The sequence below is a fragment of the Astatotilapia calliptera genome, chromosome 10 (genome assembly GCF_964374335.1).
Source record: "Astatotilapia calliptera chromosome 10, fAstCal68.1, whole genome shotgun sequence".
NCBI lineage: Eukaryota > Metazoa > Chordata > Actinopteri > Cichliformes > Cichlidae > Astatotilapia > Astatotilapia calliptera.
The window spans coordinates 20,559,419-20,568,705 of record NC_137431.1 but is presented as its reverse complement, the minus strand read 5'-3'; the positions used below and the strand labels follow the sequence as shown (position 1 = coordinate 20,568,705).

Below are 9,287 nucleotides of genomic sequence, written 5' to 3'. Positions count from 1 at the left end.
TTACTTTACCTTATTGATTTGTATGCTCTCAGTAAAAGCCCACCGGGGAAATTTAATCACAGCGCGCGATTTAAAGGAGGTTAAAGCCGCCTCATTTAATTTACCCATCGTTTCATTAGGAGCAGGTTTTTGGCTACCCTTAACATCGCCTTTATGATAGATTGCGGCCTCTGTGGACGACCATGTGTGACCAAATTACAAGTAAAGCTGCCAACATGCAATAAATAAAATATTCAATATCGACTCAGTCCATGGATAAGTCATGAGAGACATGAATAATAAATGAAATAACTAGTGAGGTGATGAAAAAATAAATAAAGGAAAAGAATTATATGCTTTTGCTTTATACGCTGACACTCTCTGGCCACTTCATTAGAAAGCCAGTAAGTGGACATCAAGTCAAACAATTTAGGCATGTAGATATAGTCAAGATAACCTGCTAGAGTTCAAAGGGAGCCTCAAAAGGAAAGAACCATTTCATTACAGCAATTATGGTGATTATTGTTGGTGCTGGTCTAATGACCTGCTAGGATTTTCCCACACAAGCATCTTTAGGGTTTACAGAGAATGGTCCGAAAAAGAGGAAATATCCAGCGAGCAGCAGTTCTCTGTGCAAAAATGCCTCGTTAATGTCTGAAGAGAATGGCCTGACTGCTTTGAGGACACATAAGAACAAAGGTTTGCAGAAGAGCATCTCTGAAAGCGCAACCAAATCTTGAAGCAGGTGGCCTACAGTAGCAGAAGACCACACTGGGTGCCACTCACTGTCATCTTAGAACAGGAAACTGAGGCTCATTAAAACTAAGCAACAGGAAATTGGAACTACACTTGGTTTCATGAACACAACACTGAGATCACTGCACTCAATTGGCCTCCAGACTCACCAGATCTCAATCCAGTAGAGCACCTTTGGGGTGTGGTGGAGCAGAGTCTCATCATGGATGTGCATCTGAAAAATCTGCAGCAACTGTGTGATGCTGTCATGTCAATGTGGACATGGCATCTCAGAGGGATGCCGTGAAGAATTAAAATCACATTGCCAAGTAAATACTGAGTCTAAAGCACATCCCTGTTTTTGTAAATGCACTGTGACTCATTTTAACACCACATCCTATTTCATATGTAGACTTTTTCCCCTTTTTACTTCTCCCCTATTTAAATCTGAAAAAAAAATTCCCTCACACAAGCGTAGTCCTCTAATGGAAAACTTTAATTACAATAATATGTCAATCTTTTCCCCCAATGATGCCAAAGATATGTTGCCTACTTCCACTTTTACTGTGTTCTTACCAGTCTTGACTGCAGAACAAAATTAATATAGTACAGTAAAACTGTCGGATTTGGTAGTTTGTTATCGTAAGAATGAAAGTAACAGCGATAATTGTCATTGTCATATAGAAATTAATAAAGTGTTCCTCCTGTTTACATTTACAAGCATGACCAATTTGGCTGGGTTGGGGGGCTTGGCGCGCTCAGATGTGCTGTCCAAAAAATCAGTGTTCACTTCACTTAGGCGTCCCGCCTCGGCAAGGTACTTGGCAAGCACAGGAAACTGATGTGATATGTCAACAGGAAGCCCAAAAGCAGAAATGTACATGACTCTAACCAGCACATCCTTCCTCTACTACAACAGAAAGTTGAGAAAAAAAAACTGGAGTTGATCCAGGGCCTGTGGTTAAAGAGTTTGTGCTGCAAACCTGTAGTTTATATCCCGTGTGACCTCTGCACGGTTACAGAAACACATCTCTGTGAAACATGTCCTGCAGTACTGACAACTACAGCCCTGCAGCCATACCTGAAAGCAGACATAGTGGCTGCAACTTTTCTGTGTGATCCAAAATTACAAACAACCGCTGCATATTTCAGCTGTTACATCTCTTTGTAATGCAAAGGGTAAAAAGTGTCAGCATGTTTTAAAAATAGTTGCTTCGCAAACTGAATAAGAGTTGAGTGACAACCTCCTGGCTTATATTGTTCTTTGTTATTACACAGCCAATCTAATCATACTGTTTGATCTTACATTTATGCTGCACCAGCTTAAGTTTAATCGCACAACTGTCTAACATTGCAGCTTTGGAAATCAGAGTCCAATAATTCCTATTGTGACACACTACCCTGTTTGATTTAACGCAGCTATGTAGTATGAATGCACATAGAGAAACAATCAGTATATCTTCTTCTGCTTATGTAACAGGTCAACTTGATGTGAATTATCAAGCTGTCAGGCAGCATGTGTCCCATCATGCACAGTTCAATTAGTCGTGCAAATAATCACAGTCCATCCAGTTCTGCAGTTATCTCCAGTTCTGGCCCGTCATGGTGTCATGACTGTTCGCCACCATCATCCATCTCTGTGTCTGCTGGAGCTGCGTTTTCTTGCTCTGGGTCTCCCGGTAGGACATCTGTGACTGTCTGGATAAGCTCCTCAATCTGCTCCTCTGATAGTCGCTCTTCACTCTCTTCTACCATCTGAACACAGAAAGAAACTTCAGACAGTGCAACACTAAAGCCTCCTGATGTGATTTCATCTTCTGTTTTCAGTTTGTTTTTGCTTTATGTCTTTGTTCTCAAGCTTTTGATCATATCACATGATTTCCATCAGTAGATACAGTTTGCCAGCTTTCATGGAAGTGTCGATGCTTGAATGTCCAAAAGGGGCAACTAGTCCCTGAAGTGCTCAGATAAAACTGGGAAGAGATCTGTAAAATATCTACATATTACTGAAAACTGTTGAATTCTACAAGCTGATGAAAACCATGTGATATGAGATTAAAAGCACCAGACTCAACAGCGTCACTTTATCAGTGGATTCTTCAGCACATTTAGCGTCGGCAAAGAACAACTCAAACTACATTTTTACACAGTCTGAATGAGCCCAGACTGCTGCAGGGACACTCCAATCTACTAACTTTAACGTGCAAGGTGGGTTTTTTTTGGTGGTGTTATTTTCATCTGTGATTTACAGCTCCACGGACAGATTCTGAGTTGAAATGACCCACAAATCTGCATGTTTGACATCATTTTTGTTTTTTCTTCAATAATAAAGCCTTAAAAAAGTGGCCATTAGCAGAGGTTAGGTTAGTAGTCCTATGTAAAAACAACACAAAACAAAACAAAAACAGTGTTTCTGTCCCGTCTGTGGAAGCCAGGCTCATCTGTTCCTACTTAAGTGAGCCATCACACAGTTCATTTGTATTATTCAAACAATTTGAAGGTGCATTTGCTTTGCTTGTTGTTGCCTTCACAAACATAGGTGTCCATGCCGCCTGCCTGCCCAGCAAGATCCTTTTACAGCTCGGACGTATAAAGCAGAATACCAGCACACCTATTCTTTAAGTCACTCTGAGAGTACAGAGTCATTTCTAATTAAATGAGAACAATGTAATAAATAATAATGTAATAAAAACACTGTAGATATGAAGATGCAATTTAATTTAAAAACACTCACAAGCTGGATTTCCACTGCAGTCAGAGGCCGGTGGTTCAGTAGCTGTAGTTTTTCTGCCCTGTTTGGGAGGAAAAACAGTTCTCATCTAAAAAGAGCTGTGCATCTTATGCTGACTGTAAAGTTCTATTGAAAGCATCAAGGCTGGAAGTTACTGTGATGGCCTGATCTTACTGACTTTGTGAGTTTGTGCGGCACCATGGTGGTGAGAAACTCCTTGACAATCTCAGGGCTCTGTCTGCTGCAGGGCGTCTTCGATAGGTACTTCAGCGTCTGGTGGAAGTACAAACCAAACTGTGGCTGTGCTTTTGAAAACGGGTAAACATGACAGGCACGAGAAACGCAGAGGATGTTTTCTGACCTCATACATGATGGTGTTGAGGTTCTGCTGCCCGGCGCTGTGTTTGTGCTTCCCGCTGTCCTTTCTCTGCTCCTTCAGGTCTGTGAGGAGTTTGAACACCTGAGGAACACACAGGTAAACAAAAGTGTCATCGGCCTGATGAGTTATTCTTTGAACTGACCACAGAAAATAAAGAAGAAAGTGAGAAAATATGACCTTACCTCATAGTTGCTGAGCATTGCAGCATTAGCATTTTTCCTGAGAATAAAAAAAAAAAAAGTAAGCATTTGTTTTTGAGGGTTATCTCAGTGGAGGCTGTGGTGTTTAAAAGATGTTTATACAAGGTAGAACAGATCCAGGCTTTCATGTTTTTTTATGCTAAATGATGACCCTACCATCTAAACATTACAGCAGAAATTGAGACTCATCAGACCAAGCAAAATTACTCCAGTCTTCAGGTGTCTAATTTTGGTTATTCTATATGAACAGTAGCATTAGTTTTCTGTTCTTAGTTGACAGGAGTGGCACCCAGTGTGGTCTTCTGCTGCTTCTGTGACTCGTCTACTTCAAAGTTCAACTCGTAATGCTCTTCTGCATGTCTTGGTTTCCTAAATATACTGGGTTGTAACCATCTGATTTACCGATTTTAGATATTTGAATTGATAAAGTGGCCACAGAGTATTTGTGTAGCACATTTGTAAACAATATAAAATATGGGCTACCATAGCAATGGGATTGCAACTATTAATATACTAAGATTATTTGTTCAAACGAGCCAGTTTAGTGCTAAGTGTCAAAATCTCAGCATTATCATTATTATTATTATTAGTAGTAGTAGTAGTAGTAGTAGTAGTAGCAGTAGTAGTAAATAATGCATCAAACAAAAAGAAAACATCTCCTCGCGTGAGAGAACCTGGCATCTGTTTTCACGTGTAATTTATAAATAAATAAAAAATAAAAAACAATTTCGATCAAAGCACAAAAATCTGGATCAGTAAAGTGCTGACAAATGCACTTGTTATTATGTTTTCATTAACGTTCTGCTGCGTTTACTTAATTTATTTGTTTATTGTTTATTTCAGATTAACTGGAAAATGTGACTACAGCCCTCACACGGGTCCCAATAACTGAACCGGAAACTAAAAGACAGCGAGGCAGATTCTGCACTTTTAACCACAGCGTTTAGCCTCAGGTGAAACAAAACGTTATAAAAATATCAGTTAAAATTATGCAGATATAAAAATGAAATCCATTTTAACTCAAAAACGGTCTTACACTTCCATTTCGCCTGGCACGTCGCTCCGTTACAAATGTGTCCGTGTGGGAATGCTAGTCCGCCTTAAACGTTCCGCCGCTAGGTAACCTCGATGGAAGTTGGAGGGCAGAGGCCAACCTGGTAAAGGAAATTAGTACCTGGGGTATCAGGTTACTGTATGAAAAATAAAAAAAACTTTCATCTGTATCTTTTTTTCTTTAATTGTTGAAATCTCCCATTCCGTCACTGTTTTGCTTTATGCTGCCCTCTGCTGTTCAGACTATTTATGATTTTATAAATGCTGTTTATTCCTAATGTGAACATGTGAAGCAGCAGTCTTACAAAAACTTATTAACATCCAGATTAAAAACTGTAGAGATATGGCCATCTGTCTCAGCACGATCTTTCTGAAAGTCTAGGAGGAGGGGCTAATGCATATGACAATGTAACTCCAGACACCTTTCTGGACGGACAGAGATTATTCTGCAGGGCATCACTCCTACTCTATGGGGGACCACAAGAGCCACATGCGTCGAAATAAAGAATTCTGTGCTTAAATAATGAATTGTACAAAAAATTATGCATTTGTAAAATCATTGTATTTATCCAAACATCAGTAAATTATTACATTATAATGTAATAATTTAATTTAAAATAAAAACACAATTTTTAAATAAAAATATCCATCAAAATATACTTCTGATCAAAAATGAATTTCACAAAAAAATTTAATTTTCAAAAAAAGCCTGATTTCCACAAACATTTTCAAATTCCAAATTTTAAAAACAGGTCTTAAAAATCGTTTATAAAAACAATTTAAAAAAAGTGAAATATGTAAATGGATTCAACAATCAAAGCTATATTTCCCAACAGCACAAATTAGCTATGTTTTTGTAAGCTGCTGTGCTCTTCACAAATAAAGCTTGAAGCAGCTCAGACTATTAGAATCAGGACTGAGGCCTGTTACATTTCTACAGTGTTAGAGCAAAGGCTGCAACCTACAGCCTTTAACTCGTGATTAAAATGCTGACAGTGAACACATCAGTCCAGATGTTAGCACATTACTTTATGATACTGAGAGTTAAAACAACTGAGACAAGGTGATTAAAATAGTAACTGTCAGTTCTCTCGTTCCTTATATGATTACCCTCTGCTAAGACTGGAGATGAAACTACTGATTTGAGCTCATTTGATTTAATATGCGGGTGCACACATTCATTCTCAACTGGACATAAATGATGATCAAGAACAATGTTTAGTTTTATTATTTACATGATGTCTGTGTTTATTAATGCAAGTAAATGAAGTAAATTGAAAGTAAATACTCAAAAGTTGGATGTATGATGGACATCGGTACAATTTAAGCATTCACAGCACCTACAATATCTACACCTGTGTGGTGGCAAATGTACAGATCTCTCTCATATATATCTCTATCTATTGTGTCAGTCGCTTAAATTATCGTGACTAAATACTCATGATAAATCGCAAATTAATCTTTTTTTTTTAATCTGTTCTAAAGGAACTTTAGGATACTCTTCATGTTTCTAATACCTTAAACAGTATGGGAGTGGACAAACTACTGTACTTGCTTTATGCAAATATGTGTTTATTGTTAATCGCAACAATTCAAAATAATGAAAAATACAATGAGAAATCCAGAATACTGTTCAACAAAGCCTCAAAGGTACTGAATACTCAAAATTATGCCGAAAAGAATCATATACTCCCACACAACGTAACTGTTTAATTTACCATTAGAGTGGGATCAAAACAAGGAATGCAGTTAGGTATGAATAAAACAATTTGGCTATACTTCTTTTTGCTCTCCAGTTTTTTTTAAGCAGAGGCTGAGCAACCCAAGCTTCTTCCTCCTTTTTTCCTAATAAAACATGAACATGGAAACAGCACATAGGAGAAACAAAGAATAATAAAAAAAAACCCTAGAACATACAGTACATGGGTTGTCACTATTACTTTGCACTAACCCAATTGCTCAAACAGACATGCATCTTAACATTTTGAGATGACAGGGCAGCTCGCTTGTTCTGAAAAACATGCCCAGAAAGTGAAAATAACCTCTCACATGGTATGGATGTGGCAGGTGTTGCCAAGTACATGCGTGCAAGGTAGGCCATCTCACTGTGTGCCCCTTCATGCTTGGACCACCATTTCTGGGGACAGTCCTCTATGTCAATAGTTGGCTCTGCCCTGTATCGCTCCACACATTTCTCAATATAGTCCTCCTCTTCATCAGATGAAGACTCTGAGGCAAACATGAGAGCTGATCTTTTCTTAGATGGCTCATATGTTGCTGGTTGTTCAGGCTGTGCAGGCCTCTGCCTCTCCCTGAGCAATGCACTGATCAAGCGCCACACCTCAGCCCTGTCAGCTCTGCTTAGACACTTAAGACCCTTAAACCTAGGATCCAGTGCTGTTGCAACCCTGAGCCACATGATGTTAGTTTTTTCCTTGTGCTTCTCCATTTCTGCTTTAAAGGTCTCCTTGAAGTTAACCATGTAAGCTGGGTCATACTCAGAGACCTCCATCACTCGCGACAGGTGACACAAAGCTGGCAACACCACTGAGCAGGAAACAAACTTCTCCCCTCCCAAAAGTTCAGTTATATACCTGCAGTAATAGAGAAACATACGTCATTAAGAATTTGTTACATTCAATCACAAAAGGTCAAAATACATTATACACACACTCTCTATGTCAGAAGTGGTAAGAGTAAGTATTAATAAATTACCTGCAGTGTTCAAGGACCGTCTCCAGCTTCTTCAGTTTCTCCACTTCAGCTGTTGTTGGCATTGTGACATTAGTTGGATGTAGTGCCAGTGCATCTCTCAGTGGTTCTTGATTTCTCAGAACATGCTTGATCATCTCCAGGGTACTGTTCCATTTTGTTGATACGTCCTGTGTAAGTGACTCCTTTTTATGAAAATGTGCAATTTGCTGTTGTTCGAGCTCCAGTGCGTTCGGTGGGCTATGGTTGAAATGGCCTATGACCTTTCTGCATTTTGCCAATGCGCTGTTAAATGGACTGTTCTGTAGAGAAACTGTGATGGCTCGATGGAGGCTGTGTGCGATGCAAGGCATATGCTCTACAGGTAGCTGACTGGCCGCTGCAACCATGTTGCATGCACCGTGAGTGGTCAGCGTGCTGACTTTATGTTCAATCCCCCACTGTCTAGCTACCTGCAGAAACTGCTCGGCGCACGTGTCGGCGAAGTGCTGCTCCTCTGTCTCCATAACAGTCAGAACATGCGACTTCAGTTCCCACTGTGGTGAAAAATAATGTGCTGTTATTCCAAGGTAACTGTGATTACTTCGAAAAGTCCAATAGTCTCCGGTGAGCGCAACCGTATTGGTCTGCCCCAAAGTCTCCTCGACTTTGGCTTTCTCATCTTCATATAAGTTGTGGATCTTGGCTACAGTGGTGGCTCTCGAAGGCAATTCATACGTGCAGTCGTTGGACGCTATGCGAATTATTTCAAGTAGCCCCTCATCCTCCACAATGTCAATCGGCCTCCAAGCTGTAGCCACCCATTTTGCTATGGCTGTTGAAAGTTTGTTGGTTGTAGAATTGTCCATACGTCTCCTTTGAAAGCTATCCAGCATGGTCTGCATCTGGCGAGGGAGATTCTCTGCTTCAGCTGTGTGCTTGGCTAGCAAATGGTATTTGAGACTGGACGTGCTACGGTGATAGCGCAGTTCACATCGACAGTAAATACAAACTACTTTGGTCTTGTCAAGAGATCCATCTGGCATTGCTTTAAAATTGAACTTGCCGTTCAAAATACGCCCTTTTTTGTCCATTTCTGCTCACTAGCGATGGCTCGCTTGAAGCTGAAGCTCCGGTGAGTCCACAACACGCTGGTTCTCGACGCTTGATTCGTTTGGTCAGAGTCACGTGATCAGTGGCGTCCGAAGCTTCGTAACTGATACGATTCGCGAGATTTGTGGAGTGTTTTGGTTGTGAGAGATAGCAAACCACTGATCGTTTTATTAAGAGATATCGAGCCAGCGAGGAAGAGAGGTTCTGTCGTGTGGGAGTATTTTGAATTGATTTTGGTCAATCGGGTGGCTTTGTCAGCTTTCTGTTCTTGTTTTTCGCTTATGTTTTCTGTTCAAATGTTAACAAAACAAAAATCTGCTTTTCATAATATAAATATCGTTAAATAACTTTAGAAAGACTTCCATTTGACTCTTTAAATTTAAAATAAACTAATAAACTAATCTTA

At 39.7% G+C, this 9,287-nt stretch overlaps 2 protein-coding genes across 2 annotated transcripts; both read right to left on the bottom strand.

Moving 5' to 3' along the window:
* Window positions 1-1,189: 1,189 nt before the first annotated feature.
* On the bottom strand, window positions 1,190-5,273 carry crcp (calcitonin gene-related peptide-receptor component protein). Its single transcript, XM_026181484.2, has 6 exons — window positions 5,061-5,273; window positions 4,007-4,043; window positions 3,807-3,905; window positions 3,624-3,718; window positions 3,449-3,506; window positions 1,190-2,469 (listed from the first exon to the last, which is right to left on the bottom strand). Exons 1-6 carry the CDS (start codon window positions 5,066-5,068, stop codon window positions 2,323-2,325), a joined length of 444 nt encoding a protein of 147 aa, XP_026037269.1. The 5' UTR covers window positions 5,069-5,273; the 3' UTR covers window positions 1,190-2,322.
* Window positions 5,274-6,628: 1,355 nt separating this feature from the next.
* On the bottom strand, window positions 6,629-8,981 carry LOC113030457 (E3 SUMO-protein ligase ZBED1-like). The gene is made up of 2 exons (XM_026181940.2): window positions 7,793-8,981; window positions 6,629-7,671 (listed from the first exon to the last, which is right to left on the bottom strand). The coding sequence occupies exons 1-2, from the start codon at window positions 8,860-8,862 to the stop codon at window positions 7,014-7,016; spliced, it is 1,728 nt and encodes a 575-aa protein (XP_026037725.2). The 5' UTR covers window positions 8,863-8,981; the 3' UTR covers window positions 6,629-7,013.
* Window positions 8,982-9,287: the final 306 nt, after the last annotated feature.

Bases quoted from the DNA above. Each gene is read 5' to 3' on its own strand.
- crcp (XM_026181484.2), bottom strand. The intron at 3,507-3,623 runs GTCAGTAAGATC...CCTCCCAAACAG, and splicing joins GTGCCGCACAAACTCACAAA to GGCAGAAAAACTACAGCTAC. The intron at 2,470-3,448 runs GTGAGTGTTTTT...TTCTGTGTTCAG, and splicing joins CTGCAGTGGAAATCCAGCTT to ATGGTAGAAGAGAGTGAAGA.
- LOC113030457 (XM_026181940.2), bottom strand. From the start codon at position 8,862: ATGGACAAAAAAGGGCGTATTTTGAACGGCAAGTTCAATTTTAAAGCA. The intron at 7,672-7,792 runs GTAATTTATTAA...CTATTACTGCAG, and splicing joins ACGGTCCTTGAACACTGCAG to GTATATAACTGAACTTTTGG.